This window comes from Coptis chinensis, chromosome 4 (assembly GCF_015680905.1).
Source record: "Coptis chinensis isolate HL-2020 chromosome 4, ASM1568090v1, whole genome shotgun sequence".
Taxonomy (NCBI): Eukaryota; Viridiplantae; Streptophyta; class Magnoliopsida; order Ranunculales; family Ranunculaceae; genus Coptis; species Coptis chinensis.
In genome coordinates, this window is record NC_141459.1 from 68,683,294 (window position 1) to 68,700,025 (window position 16,732).

Here is a 16,732-nt window from a genome sequence, read left to right on the forward strand (position 1 = left end):
AGAGCCCCTCTTCTATCCAATCTGTATTTTACTATTTTACCATCCGTATAAATTGAGGTGTTATATACAAGCTATATGATATGTAGCAAACCATCTTTTTCTCTTTAATTAATCTTTGCCGCCCAGTATCTGTTACTGTTAAGGATTATTCTAGAATAGAATACTCTATTGCCCACTCTTTCAAACTCTGCATAGGGCATCATTTTCTATGTCACTATGTGACCAGCCCTATTTTGTGACTTCCTAGCACTGGGAGGCATGGCAGGGGTATCACCTCTTTGTAGAGTAAGCCAATGATGATACACTCCCTATAGGTGGAAGACAATGCAAGGGAGTTATCTTTTTAAAGAGTAGCCCAAAGATGGGGCTCTATAGGTGGAAGACAATGCAAGAGAGTGATCTTTTTAAAGAGTTGCCCAGGCGCTCAGCTTGGTAAGGAGTCGTCTTTGAAAACTTTGTCTGAATTATAAACATAGACGTTTCAAGTGAAGCTCAAAATTGTTGAAACATAAACCCTGCTCATAGAGGCCAGCCCTGTACTTTGTAGTACTCAGTATTTCTGTAGTTTGCTACGACCCAATGAGTTTGATCGCTTGTATGGTGTTTGTAATTTTGATCTTATTATGACTCTCAAAAGGGTGGTTGGACCGTTGTTTTTGTGTTACGATTACCTTCTGATATTTTCTTCAAACCAATGGTTATCTATCAGTCTAATACCGCAATTTTATCCTTAGGGAAGTGAAGAGAAAACACTTAAGGAAATTTAAGAAAACATCATCATAATCCGTTGTGTTAGTCTATTAGAGAGTATTACTTTCACTTTCCAAATGATCTGAATGTCAAATCCAGTTTAAAATGTGCATGCCTATAATCTATCCGGTCGTTGTGAGTGATTAAAAAAAAATGGTTTTGAGAGTGATATATTTTTCGTCCGATTTGTACTTGAGAGTCGCTCTATGTAAGAAATAATGTATATGTTTTTTGTCATCCTCATAGCACCTATTACTATGTGCCTTTTGTTATATATTCCCATATCTAATCTCGACACATGCAAGACCATTTGAGCTGCTCCAAAGCCCCTTCACTTGCTAGATTGAGGTGAAGATGGCATGTATTTCTAAGCAGGCACCCTTAGCGAAAAGGTGAGGTGTATATGGATTTTAGCTTATAGAGCCTTTCAGTTTTTTTGCAAAATCAAGATTAAATAAAAAGAACTACTAAAGCCAGGAATTCTTGTTTTGCAGGTTAGAAGGTAAGGTACGTAGCAGTGTAGCACTAATAGCTGGTGATTCTAGGGGCATTGGTGAGAAGACAGTGCGATTGTTTATTAGCCATGGTGCTAAAGTAGTCATTGCAGACATTTTAGACAACCTTGGGCACTCACTCTGCAAGGAAATAGGCTTGGGTGAAAATGTATCGTTCATTCATTGCGACATTACTGAAGAAAATGATGTCAACTTGATATCATGTTCAACAATGCTGGCATCAGTGGCCAATTTGGTCAAAGTGTCTTGAACTGCACAAGCGAAGGTTTCAAGAGAGTCTTCGATGTAAATGTCTATGGTTCATTCTTGGGTGCTAAACATGCATGCCGCGAGAGTCATGATGATCCCAGCAAAGAAGGGAAGTACGTATAATATTCACAGTAAGTGTTGCTTCCATCGGTTAAGCTGGAGGAACACCGCATGCGTATACTATGTCAAAGCATGTTGTGGTAGGATTATCAAAGAGCTTGTGGGTCAAGTTGGGACAACATGGAATAAGAGTGAATTGTGTTTCTCCTTATGCAGTTGCAACAACAATGGTGAGGAGCATGATGAATGTTGAGGAAGACAGAGAGGTGGAGGAAGTATTTGTTCAGGCTGTAAATCTAAAAGGAGTACAACTGAAGGTGGATGATATTGCAGAGGCAGTGCTATATTTAGCTAGTGATGAGACTAAGTATGTGAGTGGCCTTAACCTTATTGTTGATGGGGGTTTCAGCACTACAAATCCTACTCTTCCCCCACCATGACACCATGATAAAATGTAAGAGTTGGTTTTTAATTATATTGCATGAATTTCTCTTTGAAACAACTAATTTGTATTTGCATTATGAATGCTTATTATTAAGAGGTTCTTGCATTAAATCTACCGTGGTTAAGTCGCTTAGTGTATTAGGTTCAAAATCCAAAAAAGTTTAGTAGGGGGTGAAATTGGGAAAATAAATTGGTAAAGAAATTTATCAAGTAACACTAAATGGGTTGTAGGAACCAAAGATTCGCAAATGAAAACACAGCGTTAGAAGTGAAAGGATGGGTTGCTTTGGTACTGGGTGCTCACTAGTTTTCAAAGGGAAAACCTACCGATTTAGATACCTTGCATTAGATTGGGCGAATGTTTATTATTGAGTAAGGATTTGTAGTTTCTTTTCTTTGTTTCATTTTCAAGTGAGGATCTCACTCACCAGTTGTAGTTTTTGTGTTTTATACATCTTCTGAGCATATATTACTTATCCTAAAAAAAAAAATGAACCAAAAATTTGCAAATCCAAAATTATGTGGATCCAATCACCATCTTATAATCTTCAAATAAGAGCAAGGGATCTTCTTCAATCAATCATTCAATCCCTTGTCATTTGAATAATTGAGTTTGCATTTTTGAGAGCGATAGGGAGAGAAATATTTGAAATCATGTAAAACCTACACGCAAAAGTACGAACCGGGCCGATTTAAGTCCAACCCGTATGTAAATTGGGCTGGACTTTAACACAAACAGCCCATGAAACCCAACACAAGCACCGATATAAACAACATAACCCTAAGCCTCATTTTCTCTTCTCACCCGATCCCTAGCCTTGTTCACTCTCCCTCTTCCAGATCTATTCTCGTTTCTGAATCTCATCAAACATGGGTCGCGTACGTACTAAGACAGTGAAAAAGTCATCACGTCAAGTGATAGAGCGTTACTATTCTCGAATGACACTTGATTTCCATACAAACAAGAAAATCTTGGAAGAAGTTGCAATCATACCATCAAAGCGTCTTCGTAACAAAATAGCTGGGTTTTCAACTCACTTGATGAAACGTATCCAACGTGGACCAGTTCGTGGGATATCTTTGAAACTTCAAGAAGAAGAGAGAGAAAGGAGGATGGATTTTGTTCCTGAAGAATCTGCTATTAAAGTTGAGACTATTGAAGTTGATAAGGAGACTATGGATATGCTTGCTGCTCTTGGTATGGCTGATTTAGAAGGTGTTACTAGGCAAGTTGAACCTGAGAGGAATGCTCCTTTTGTTGGTGGCTATGGTGGTGGCCGTGGTGCTGGTGGTCGTGGTGGCGGTGGCGGTGAAAGGAGGTACTAGGAAAGGTAGTGTTTTTTGGGCATACTTTAATTTGACATTTCACTGCTAATTGTGTTGGTTTATGTGTTAGAAATTTTTGTTCAATAGTTGTATTGGTCTTGAGACTATAGTTTCAATGGCTGCTACTATAGATTTTAATAGGGATATTTTCTCTTAGTGAAATCTATGTTTTTTATAATGTGCTGTGGTTTGCTTCAGTTCTGGTGCTGCTGCTGCGCTTGGCTGAGGTTTCTGAGAGCTGAGGATTTTAAATGCGTAGTGTAATTTTTGTTTCGTTTTATTGTAACTGTTTTTGTTTCATGTTTTCCTGTTGTTATTGCTACTTGTTTTCATTTTAAGATAATGATGGCGTAAGACTTGAAATTTAAATGATTACTATTTTACCTGTTTCAATGGAGATTTTTGATGACTGCATTACTTAATTTTTGTTAGGATGCAAGGAATTTTGCATTTATGGATTGGGGTTTGGTAATACAAAGTTTGTTGGCATGGATCTGAATATACCTGGATTGTGATTTTTTTTTTATTTGTGTACTCTAGCTTGTATGGTCATCCTATAGTGACCTGGATGTATGTACTGTGTATAAATATTCATAGTAGCTCTTTTAGTTATTGAATGAGTCCCTGACATTAACATTGAAACAAGCTGTATTGTTGGCATGGTACATTAAAATTTATGTGTTACTTTTGTATATTTACAATGCTTACAGATTATAGTTATGATTGCTCGATGGTCATTCAGAGTTGTATCAAATGGGCGCCAATCCCCGTAAAGTGGGGTGTCAATACTGCGACCCTAGATACCGTGACCCTAGTGGAAGTTGCGTTTACCACAAATTATTACTTCCAGACTCCCCATGTTGCCCCTTTCTCTCACCTCTCCCTTTCTCACCCTCTCTCGGATAGAAAAGTAATTCGCTAAATATTCTTTGAAAATCAACTTTGTTGGGCCTAGTTTTCTATCCACCATTCCAAGTGGCGTGTAGAGCATACGCCATTATGCTATAACTTGACCTATATATAGGTAATTTTTTCACGATAGCGTTGACGTGTTGATGTTTTTGTTGGGGTCCCTCACTAGTGTGCTGCTGAACGACTTGGTGGCATCGCACTTGGGTGTTGATGGACGACCCCATAGAACCGTTCGTAAGGAAGTTGACCGATCTGCCCACATCCGTTGAACTTTGTTTTATGATGTTATTGGAATTTCAGCCCTCGAACAATGTGACCACACTGAACTGAAAGGAAGTAGCTTGACGTGACCACGTCGAAAGGAAGATGATATTTTGACACCGTCATGTCGGTTGGAACTGAAATTTTGCAGCTCGACGAAATTTTGCAGCTCGACGAAATTTTAGAATACTATAAAACCAAAAGTTAGGTTTTGAGTAGAATAAGTTTTTTAGATAAACCAATTTTGAGTGCAACCAAAATTGAGAGAAAGTTCTTGCAAAGAGATAAAGTTTGTAAGGAGAGAGATACAAAATAAGACCGATCTAGTAAGTGTTGGAGAGACTTGTGAAGAGAGATTGCAATCTTCCTTTCCAATCTTATAAAGTATTTGTTCTTGTGGATTAGGCATCATTGGCCGAACCATGTTACATCTTGTGTTTCATTGTAGTATGTTTCACTTTACTTTGCTATTACTTATTTGTGATAGTTAATTTTATAGTTTAGGTTTGAGGTTGTTGGTTGTAGTAAAAGTTTAGATTTTTCGATTGGAGTTAGAGTGTCCATATTCAAGCTATCTTAGTGGGGATTGATTGGTATCGTTTTCCCCAACAAGTGGTATTAGAGTCAGGTTCGATCAATCACAAAAGTTGTTGATGTTTATGTAGAAACTAATGTTAGCTACACTTTCATTAGTTAGATGATGATGGTTTCCGAAGCTCGTTTGGGAATGAGGTATGAAAACTAAGCAAAAGTTCCTTTGTGGTAGCCAAGGGGAAGAAGAGTTGTTTGCTTTACAAGACACATGTTAGTTTATGTAAAGTAGAGTTAAGAAGAAGCTTCCACCGAACTATGACATAAGAGATTGTGTCATATGGGAGAGAAAGGCATGGAAGTTCTTGCCAAGCAAAAGGTGTTGTCAAACATCAAATGTACATATTTAAATAGATGGACTCACTGTTTAGTTGGAAAACAACTTAGATTATTTTTCCAAAGATTTCCCTCATTGAAAAGAGAATGTCTTTGAGCTAGTATACTCAGATTTTTGTGGTCTTATGAAAGTGAAGGCCCACGGGGGAGTTTTGTAATTATTGATTTTCATTGATGATGCGTTAAGAAATATATATGCATATAGTTTGAAGACCTAAGATGAGATTCTTGGAGTGTTCAAGACTTTTCATAGCATGGTGAAAAGAGAGACAGGGAAACCATTAAAGTGTATCCGTACAGACAATAGGAGAAAGTACATTGGGCCGTTTGAAGAGTATTACAAGAGTCGTGGGATTCGTCACGAGTAGACAGTACCCAAGACACTGCAACACAATGGTATAGCCGAGAGGATGAACCGGACCATTGTTGAGAGGAAGAGATGCATGTTGTCTCACTCTAAGTTACCAAGAAGTTACTGGGTAGAAGCAATGCGCACAATCGTACATGATGAAGTCTCTGAACAGTGATTATCCAGAGAGAGTATGGTCAAGTAGAGATGTTGATTATGGATATTTTAGGGTATTTGGGTGCAGAGCATTTGTTTATATTCCTAAGGATGAGAGATCCAAGTTTGATGACAAAGTCAAGCAGTGTATTTTTTTGGTTTATGAGGATGAGAAGTTTGGTTACAAACTTTATGATCCGATCAACAAGAAGGTAATCCGAAGTCGTGATGTTGTGTTCTTGGAAGATCAAACAATAGAAGACTTTAAGAATGGTGAGAAGCTAGAAGCTTTCGCTGATGATCGTGTTGACTTAGAACCAGAAGTTCCTACTGTGGAACAAGTTGCAGAAGCCATTGAGAATGCAGAGAACCATGGGTTTGAGGCTCATGATGATGATCTTATTGTTCATGATGGGATTGAACCTATTGATATAGAAGATGCAGATGAAGTGCATGAAACATCATCTGAGCAAGAAGAAGTGCATCTTCCTGAGCCAAAAGAAGATAAGGTGAGGAGATCCGAGAGAGAAAGACAAGTTTTAACTAGGTACCCGCCATATACGTATGTATTACTATATTATGGTGGAGAACCTATGTACTATCAAGAGGCTCTTGAAGGTACAAACAAAGATAAGTGGTTGAAGGCTATGCAAGATGATATGAGTTCTTTACATAAGAATTATACTTATGACTTAGTGGAGAAACCGAAAGGAAGAAAAGTTATCCAAAACAAGTGGGTGTTCAAAGTCAAGTATGAGGAGAGTAATCCAGATCCAAGGCACAAAGCTGGCCTTGTTGTGAAGGGATTCGGTTAGAGGAAAGGTATTGACTTTGATGAAATTTTCTCTCCAGTAGTTAAGATGACTTCTATCAGGGTGGTATTGGGTTTGGCCACAAGTATGAACCTAGAAGTTAAGCAACTAGATGTCAAGACAGCGTTTCTTCATGGTGATCTTGAGAAAGATGTCTACATGGACCAACCAGAGGGTTTTGAGGTAAAAAAAGGAGCATTTGGTATGCAAATTGATAAAGAGTTTGTATGGCTTGAAACAAGCACTGAGATAGTGGTACATGAAGTTTGAGTCCTTTATGGTGAAACATGGTTGTAAGAAGTCTGCTTCCGATTATTGCGTGTTTGTTCAGAAGTTTTCAGATGGGGATTTCATAGTGCTCTTGTTGTATGTGGATGATATGTTGATAGTTGGCCAAGATATCCAAGTTAAAGAAAAACTTGAGTAAGTCCTTTGAGATGAAGGATTTGGGTCAAGCAAAGTAGATACTTGGTATGCGGACAGAAAGAGTGATAAGTTGTGGCTTTCTCAAGAAAAGTATATTGAGAAAGTGTTGAAAAGATTCAACATGGATAAAGAGAAGCCAGTGAGTTGTTCACTTGGTGGTCAATTCCGTATGACCAAAGATAAGTGTCCGAAAGGCAAGCATGAGAAGAAAGAAATGCAAAAGATGTTTTACGCATTCGCAGTGAGCAGCTTGATGTATGTTTTGGGTGTTGTAAGCCGATTTCTGTCAAATTCAGGTAAAGAGCATTAGGAAGGTGTTAAGTGGATATTGAGATATCTAAAGGGTACTTCCAAAGCATGTTTGTGTTTTGGTAGGAGTAAGACCTTACTTGAAAGTTACACAGATGTAGACATGGCAGGTGATGTTGACTCGTTGAAGTCCACTTCCGATTCTTTGTTTACATTTGCAGGGGGAGCAGTTTCTTGACAATCTAAGCTGCAAAAATGCGTTACCCTCTCCACTTCAGAAGCCGAGTATATTGCAGCCACTGAGCGTTGCAAATAGATGTTATGGATGAAGAGGTTATTCAATGAATTAGAGCTTAAGTAGAAACAATTTGTTGTTTTCTGTGACAGTCAGAGCGCTATCCATTTGAGCAAGAATCTGTGTTTTCATTCTAGATCCAAACACATACATGTGCGTTATCATTGGATTAGAGAAGTTTTTGAAAAGAAGCAATTATATATTGAGAAAATCCATACCGACAAGAATGGGTCGGATATGATGACCAAAGTTTTGTCCAAGGGCAAGTTCGATTCTTGTTGTGTTACTGCCGGAATGGTATCACACTCTTCCTGTTGATTTGGGAATGAGTGGAGTATCCCCCCTCATGGTTCTGGAGGGGGAGATTGTTAGGGTCATTTACCAGTGCACTGAACGACTTGGTGGCATTGAACTTGGGTGTTGATAAACGACCCCATGGAACCATTCGTAAGGAAGTTGACCTCACATTGGTTGAACTTTGTTTTTTTATGTTACTGGAATTTCAGCCTACGAACGATGTGACCACACCGAACTGAAAGGAAGTAGCTCGACAGGACCGCATCGAATGGAAGCCGATATCTTGACACCGTCATGTCGGTTCTCGACGAAATTTCAAAATACTATAAAACCAAAGTTAGATTTTGAATAGAATAAGTTTTTTAGATAAACTAATTTTGAGTGCAACCAAAATTGAGAGAAAACTCTTGTAAGGAGAGAGATACAAAAGAAGAGACATCTAGTAAGTGTTGGAGAGACTTGTGAGAAGAGATTGTAATCTTCCTTCCCAATTTTCTACAAGATTTGCTCTTGTAGATTAGGCATCATTGGCCGAACCACGTTACATCTTGTGTTTCATTGTCGTATGTTTTACTTTACTTTGCTATTGCTTATTTGTGATCGTTGTGAAAGCTTAGATTTTTCGATTGGAGTTAAAGTGTCAATATTCAAGCTATTTTAGTGGGGATCGATTGCCAACGTTTTCCCAAACAATTTTGGCGCACCATTGGATCATAATTTTCGTCATATTTGGTGTTTTTGGCACACCATTGGAATTGCCCCAAGTCATAGATAATAAATCCATATTCGAACTATACTACGAGTGGGGAATGTAAAAACAAAAAACCCATGGAGCGGGTATGGGCTGGGGGTGCCTAATGGGATGGGGTGGGGGTGGGGGTGGGGAATCTATGACTCTTCCCAAGTGGGTATGGGACAGGGACGGAGAATGGGGTCTTCCCTACACCATCCCAGATAAGTATGTGGTGCATGTAATATATATATATTTTGTATGATTAGAAATCATTTTTGAAGACAGACCATATTTCCACAAGGCTAATGCCAAATCCATGAAGTGTTTTTATTATTTAGATGAATTTTTTTTTTTTTAAAAGTTGGCTATCCCCTCTCATGGGGAGGGGGTGGGTATAGAGAAGGGGTGGGTATGGCCGTATGGGGAGTGAAATGGAAATCGGAGATGGGGATGGGGATGAGGATGACAAACCCACCCCGCCAGATCCATTTACTTCCCTAACTCATGAGTCTTTCTCAATTTGGGGATATATTATGTATGAAGTTAATTTCTGCAGCTCGGTAATTATTCGTTAACAACTCAAAAGGTCTACGGATTTGTCTCAATATACTCCATAAAACTTATCTTCATTAATAAGTTACCAACACTTTACAAGTTGCTCATATATGGAATGTGACCAAACCTTAATAGATTACAATCCAAACCTTAATAAGAAACCTACCCGCCAGAACTTGCATGCCAATGAGGAAGTGGGGACGCTGGATTGCACTCACAATCTAACATAATTCCACTCATTAAGTCATGGGAAAGTTATTAGAGTGTAACACAACCCAGTGAAATCCAGTTCTATTAGCTACTATGCAAGTTCTCGCCGAATTTTTATTTTTCTTTGGGAGTATTACTATATTTAATAACATTGGATAGTTTCGAAGGAAAATGGGACGAGATTTATAGATTTGAAAGTTTTGCAACCACCATTTTTAAGTGTTCTCTCAATATTTTGGTGGTTTCCTGTTTACTACTACACTCATTAAGCAGAGAAGGAAAATTTATACATATGCATGAGGAGCCATTGAATGAACTTAATAATTAAGGTTGGGGATTTCCATTCTTGAGAAGAGTTTGGTTTGGATCCGTAAATGGTGCTTCAAATGCCCCCTGTGCTGGATAGAAACCACTAATCAATTTCAATAAACTCTCACTTAATGCTTGGTATGCAATTCATTATGTTTATTTATGTAGATAGGTCGATGAATACAATTGTACATCATGATGACACAAATTTAAGCCTGGCCCAGAAATACTGTGTACAAATTTTGCATACTTAATAGATTTAGGCTGGCTCATTCACATTCAGATTTAGATCCTCGGTCTGCCCATTTAAACTTTTCATACAACCTTTTTTTTTTTTCGCTACAAAGCACACACACATATATTATAGAATTAAAGGGGTACACAGCAACATTTTGGTAGAGTACTCATGTCAGAGGAGCTATAAGCCCATTTAGCTAGATCATGAGCCTCATCATTAAAACATCTTCTTAGCCATCTAAACATGAAAAATTAAATTTACTAGCAGTCTGATAATTGCTTTCGTAATGCTTTGTAAAGGCTAAGCAATACTAGACTCCTGAGAGCTCAAACTGTTGATAACATTGATGTTGTCACCCTCAAAAGGAAAATTTTTTCCTCCCAATTGCTTTACCAGCTGCACTACTACCTCAGCTGTCACTCTCCTATGCTGACTTTACTGTGAATCTCCTCACTGCAGCAAGTAAAGCTCTTTCTTCATTCGAAGCCATAGCAGCGACAACTCCTGATAGAGATTTCTTATTGAAATTAAAGCAGCATCAAACCTAACATTTACATAATCAAGCATGTGAGCGATATTACTTATATGATGATGCAAAGTAGATATATTATTATTGTTACTAGTAGATGTAGCAGCAAGTGGAATATGGTTAGTGTTTATATTCCTAAGTGTAGTGTTAATAGAAGAAGTAGGGTTTAGATCTCCCTTACAAAAATTTTGAGTCTTCTTTCCCATTGAATCCTTGTAGCTGTTACTATAGACCTATCCACTTCTCCGTTGTCAAACTTCTCTAGATTCCTATTATCCCACATAGTTTGCAGTGGATGTATGCATACACACCCAAATTTGCTATATATTAGCGACCTTGTTTTCACACTATTCCATGATCTCATCCACCCATCTTCTAATGGGCCATCCACTGTTGACATATGTTCTTGAACCCAGTGGCGATGCAAACCACAAAGCTTGTGCCCAATCACATTCAAAAAAGATGTGTTCCACAGTGATAAGAGAAGAATAATAGATGTGAAAACAGTGTTTCTACAGTACTAAACTCATGCTAATCAATCAATAGTAATACTCTCAAATATGTTTTTTTTTAGAAATAAGCTAGGGTTAGGCAGACCCCCACTTGTATTAATCAAGAAAAACGAACATACATAGTTCCCTTAGCATCCTCTTCTACTAACATACATAGTTCCTCATCTATGGGAGGCCCAACAAAAGATAAAAACTCAATAGGGCCTAATCCCAAACCTGCTAAATAGTTAGCCGGTTTATTGGATTCCCTATATACATGGTTAAAGGAGCATAAAACAAAGAGAGTACTGAGTTGTTGAAAATGTGTAACTAAGTCCAAGCAATACCAAGGAGGTGCAACAATTTTGGTGATAGCTTGAACGGCCATCACTGAATCTGATTCTACTTCCACCATGCGGATATCCATATCTACACATCTGCTCAAGCCAATCTCGTTTGCTTTCAATTCCTGGAAAATCACCGATTGCTTACCGCTTGACCTTGTGAAAGCCAATAGGACCTTCCCGTTACTAACTCGTATCAACCCTCCATGCCCTGTGTCTGGACCATGCATGCTTCCACCAGTATTCAATTTTGCTCTTGGTTCGGGGGGAGGTATCCAGTTGCACCATTTAGTGACTGGTGCTTTGGAAGCTACTTGAATGCCCAAAGCTAAACACAAAGACTGTGTCTCAGCAGTATCCATCAAGGAGGTTACTTGAACTTGAATAGAAGGCTTTAGTTGTCTTTTGATTCGGGCAAGAATGACTGTAGCAGGCTGGGCTCTATTAGAAATTCTTCGGGCATTTCTTTCTTTCCAAATTGCATTCACTGCAGCACATATATATACTTTATAGATCTCCCCCACATGTTTCCTCTCTTTACAAATTCTCAAGATAGAGGACCATTCCCTATTTGAACTCCTTGAATCAGTTGCAATAATAAAGAAGCTTTTAATACCTGTTATGATGTCAAAGAGAAAGGACACTCGAAGAATAGGTGGTTGGAATACTCTCGGCTTTGACTACAAAAATAGCAGGATGAGTGATTAAGGATCTTCTTATAGACAAGCCTGTCTTGCGTTGACAAACTATTGGAAAGAATCCTTTAGGGGTAGGGACCCCGTTAACAACCTCGCTTGCTGATAAAAAAACAAACAAACTATTGGAAAATAGTTGCCAACAAGTGAACGAATGTCGTGGAATTACCAACTTTCCCCACACAAAACGCTGCCATATCACCCTTGGACCTTGTCGACTCAATGCAATATATGCACTATTGGAGGTAAATTGACCACTATGATGTGGTTTCCATATCACTCTGTCCACTGGAAGATGGTCATTAATGATAGTATTCAAGATGTCTTCCTTAAGCTCCGAGCATTGCAGATTATGGATGACAGTACTCCATGTAGCATTTGTGTAAGAGCTAATTCACAGTAGCATCCAAAGGAAAATGGAGCTCGAGAACTGCCTATGAATGGAGGAGCAAAGGACTGTTCTTGCACCACAAATCATGCCATATAAGAGTACTTTCACCATTGGCTATAGAGAACACAATGTGCTCTTTTGCGTCAGTTTTGCTTTTGAGTATACTCTTCCATGACCACTCATAGTCAGAGGGAATATTCATGATCCAGAAGAATTTTTTCTTGATGTGATTTTTCCAGATCCATTCAACCCAGACACTCTCATCCTTTGCAGCTACTTTGAAAACGAGACTGTAATATGCACTCTTATTCTAAATCTTCATATTCATGATACCCAACCCTCCTTCCTCTTTTGGTTTACAAATAGTATGTATACTTGCTTGGTGGAGACTTCTTTTGGAATCAGTCCTACTCCAAAGAAAGTTAGCACAGATTTTTCCTACTTGTTCTAAGACTACATAGGGAGAATAAATGTTTTGGACCAAAAGATGTGGAATTGGCTAAGAACAGAAGAAATAAACTGTAATTTACCAGCATGAGACAACAACCTAGATTTCTAATCAACAATACGGCCAGTGATTCTCTCAATGAGGGGTTGGCATTCTCTAATGCATAAATAGGCAGAGAATAGAGGCAGTCCCAGATATTGAACAGGAGGTTTCACAAGTTCTATGTTCAAGATATTGGTCAAATCCAGAGCAGCCTGCTGACTTAAAGCACCAGTCATGATGGTTGTGTTATGAGAATTAATTTGAAGCCCAATAGCATACCCAAACTCCTGAAGACAATCTTTGATAGCATAGATAGACTGCACATCCTCTTTACAAAAAAAAAACAACACATCATCTGCGAAGGCAAGGTGAGTAACTTGTGTTTTCTTACATTTCGAATGGTACTTCATCTGGCTGGAGCATATTTTTCCTTTGATAACACAACATAAGATCTCCATCACCGTAACAAAAAGATACAGAGAGATGGGATCTGCCTGTCTAAGACCTCGAGCTCCAGGGAAAAAACTCTCAAGAACACCATTCACTAACACTGAGTAAAAGGGATAAGAAATGCACATATATATATATATATATATATATATATATATATATATATATATATATATATATATATATATAGGAAATGAAATCTTTTTAGCATGCATGAGATAGTATCCCAACTTAACGTGTCATAGGCCTTCCAAATTTTGAGCTTGACAGAGCACCTAGGTGTCCCCCTCTTCCTATCATAACCTTTCAGGAGTTCATGTGATAAAAGAATATTATCTTGTATTGATCTTCCAGGGATAAATGATGACTGATTTGAGAAGATGAGTGAATCTATGAAGATTTTGAATATGTTAGTGAGGACTTTAGAGACACATTTGTAGACAGTGTTACAAAGTGCAATGAGTCTGAAGTCTTCCACTTTAGATGGGTTGCTCACTTTGGGGATGAGACACAAAAAGGTGGTGTTAACTCCTCGGGGTATCTTGTTTGTTGTGAATACATTCTGGATTGCTCGTGTAAAGTTTGAACCCACCACATTCCAGCAATGCTTGAAAAAAATGGGTTAAAACCATCTAGACCTGGCACTTTGTTATCCGACATATCAAAAAGGCCTTGCTTGATTTCCACTTCAGTTAGACATTCATCAAGTTTTTGTTGCAGAGAACGAGGAACAACATCTCGAACTTGCAGTTGCATAAAAAAATCCTCGTCACTGACAGGAGCAGCAGGTGAGCCTAACAGAGCTTTATAGTACTCAACCATGATCGCAACCACTTCATGTTGACCAAAGGCCATACCTTGGTCTGAAGAAAGAGACCAGATACCACTCCTAGCTTTCTTTTCTTTGATAGAATTAAAGAAATAGGTGGTTCCTTTATCCCCATCTTTCATCCAGAGACGATCACTTTTTTGCAGTATATTGATATCTTTTGAGAGAACAAGGTCTTTATACTTCTTCAAGGCCACTCGTTCTTGTTCACCAATCATTGCATTATTTGGGTTTTGTTGTAGGAGAATCTGAATATCTTGTAGTTCATGTTTTGCATTGATTACTCTTTCATGAAGGTTGGAGAAATTTAGCTTAGCCCACAGCTTGACCTTTTCCTTAAGTAATTTAAGTTTCTGAATCAGCACATACATGGGGTTAGAATAGATGGGAGTATTCCAAACATCCTCTAGAATAACAAGGAAACCATTTTGGATCGCCCAAAAGTTGCAGAATCTGAAAGGTTTTGCATAACTCTTGAAGTCGATCCATTGTAGAACCATGGGAAAGTGGTCCGAAACTCCTTGTGGCAAAAATTCATAATTAGTAAAAGGAAATTTCGAGTGTCATAGATTATTAACTAAACATCGGTCAATTTTAGACATGATATTAGTACTCCCAATGGATTTATTAGACCATGTAAAAAAAAATCATTGTAATTAAGATCAGAAAGACCTGCCCCTTGCAAACACAAGGTAAAGTCCACTGCTTCTCAAGGATGCATAAGTTTTCCCCCAACCCTTTCATTTGCAAACAAAATGTTGTTAAAGTCCCCAGAAACACACCATAGGCCATTGATAGAGTTGCTGATGATCATGATATCTTTCCATAGTTGTCACACCCAAATTTCGATAGAATTTAGAAAAACAATATTTGTTCCCGACTCTTCGATTTTCGAGGTGTGATGCACTCTCAACTTCTAAAAACCCATAAACAGTTTAAATATGCGGATAATTAAAAACCAATAAAAAATTTTATGTTAAACAAAAGTCCTCTTCATTACAAAAATTTACAAATAAGATTAGGTTACAAATCACTCTTTTCCATAACTCTTTATTTAAACTTACAAATGAAAATACAAATAACATTGTCTCAACTGAAAATCTATTTCACCTCAAGGGAAAACAAAACCTATCTTGAAATGCGACGCTAATGCAAACCACAAAGCAACCCAACCTTCTTCAACACTAAACTGTCAAGACTTATCAACTATGTTCATTTAATGAACACACCCGATAAGCAAATATGCAAATCGGGTCAGCATTATAAAAGTGCTGGTGTGAGTAGCTCTAAAATACAACATATACTTATACATATACATACACAATTCATAAGGCAGTTAGTTCCTCCACCGAGGCGCCTTAACTTCCAACAACTAATACGACATTTTTAACTACAATAAGTAAGGCAAGTAGTTCCTCCACTGAGGCGCCTTAACTTCCCACTAACCACACCACCAACCATACACATAATAAAAAGGCATTTAGTTCCTCCATGAGGCGCCTTAGGTTCTAACTAAACTAATAACCAGCCAAACATATTCTATACTTACCGCATTTCATGCTCAATTACCGAGTGGGTCGTCTCTGCACAAGTAATTAGTTTGACCCACCCTTCTGCAAAACCATATACAATCATTTGTCTAAAGATATATCATTAACCAACATATTATCATAATTATATTAATTAAGGCTTTCTTTGCGTGTCCCTAAAATCACGTCGTATCTATGTCTTACCTAGTTTCTCTGACTACCACAATCGCTTTTCAACGCCGAACATGTACATCCACATGCCTCCCCTCACATAATGAACTACTCCGTGCGTAACTACCCTGAGCGGGATGCCGCACACCAGGTAACCCTCACACGAAAGTCATTATGTAAGTACTGCCACTATTCGGCATAAAATATCGCGCATCTCGTTCTAATTTTGCGAACGGAATAATCAAGCCACCATTTGGCTACGCTAGAAGGGCCAATCACATTACTTATGCCAGAAGGGCCATTCAGATTCACTGAAATGCCCGAAGGGCCAATCATATCACATACGCCTATCACAAGGGCCAAATCACATGAGTTGTGGTAGCTAGGTTCTAGGATTTTCGTTACGTAATTTATTCAAGTGTCATACATTTATATCTCAGAATAATTTTTATTCTATCTCATGCCAGTATACTTAATTGTACTGAAGCTCAACGTTTCTCGTTATAATAAAATCCACATTATCACGTGCAAATACTATTCATTGCACCATATCCAAATATCTCTATATCAAATCTCGAAACTTATTATTTCACGTGCCAATTATATATTGCACTACACCATATGGAATATCTCAAGCCTTCATAAATGCTACAATTCATTTGAGTAGCAACTCATAATAGTAATCAATTTGATAACATATTCGTTTAATATATTTATGTGAACTCAATTCCCCATCAAAG

The 16,732-nt window shown here is 38.1% G+C and overlaps 2 protein-coding genes and 1 pseudogene across 3 annotated transcripts; 2 read left to right on the forward strand and 1 right to left on the reverse strand.

The window, feature by feature from the left end:
- Positions 1 to 1,104: 1,104 nt before the first annotated feature.
- LOC147504526 (secoisolariciresinol dehydrogenase pseudogene) lies at positions 1,105 to 2,014 on the forward strand (annotated as a pseudogene).
- Positions 2,015 to 2,751: 737 nt separating this feature from the next.
- Positions 2,752 to 4,038, forward strand: LOC147504527 (small ribosomal subunit protein eS17x-like). 2 transcript variants are annotated; one of them, XM_086557356.1, is made up of 2 exons: positions 2,752 to 3,349; positions 3,543 to 3,737. In XM_086557356.1, the coding sequence occupies exon 1, from the start codon at positions 2,889 to 2,891 to the stop codon at positions 3,342 to 3,344; it is 456 nt and encodes a 151-aa protein (XP_086413482.1). In that variant the 5' UTR covers positions 2,752 to 2,888; the 3' UTR covers positions 3,345 to 3,349; positions 3,543 to 3,737. The 2 variants fall into 2 exon arrangements, with proteins under 2 accessions (XP_086413482.1, XP_086413483.1); XM_086557357.1 differs by lacking the exon at positions 3,543 to 3,737 and adding an exon at positions 3,777 to 4,038 and having other exon boundaries at positions 2,799 to 3,349.
- A 9,917-nt stretch (positions 4,039 to 13,955) lies between these two features.
- On the reverse strand, positions 13,956 to 14,792 carry LOC147504528 (uncharacterized). Its single transcript, XM_086605253.1, has one exon. It carries the CDS (start codon positions 14,790 to 14,792, stop codon positions 13,956 to 13,958), a length of 837 nt encoding a protein of 278 aa, XP_086461379.1.
- Between the last annotated feature and the right edge of the window lie 1,940 nt (positions 14,793 to 16,732).

Excerpts from the sequence above, each read along its gene's own strand:
- LOC147504527 (XM_086557356.1), top strand. The coding sequence starts at position 2,889 with ATGGGTCGCGTACGTACTAAGACAGTGAAAAAGTCATCACGTCAAGTG.
- LOC147504528 (XM_086605253.1), bottom strand. The coding sequence starts at position 14,792 with ATGGTTCTACAATGGATCGACTTCAAGAGTTATGCAAAACCTTTCAGA.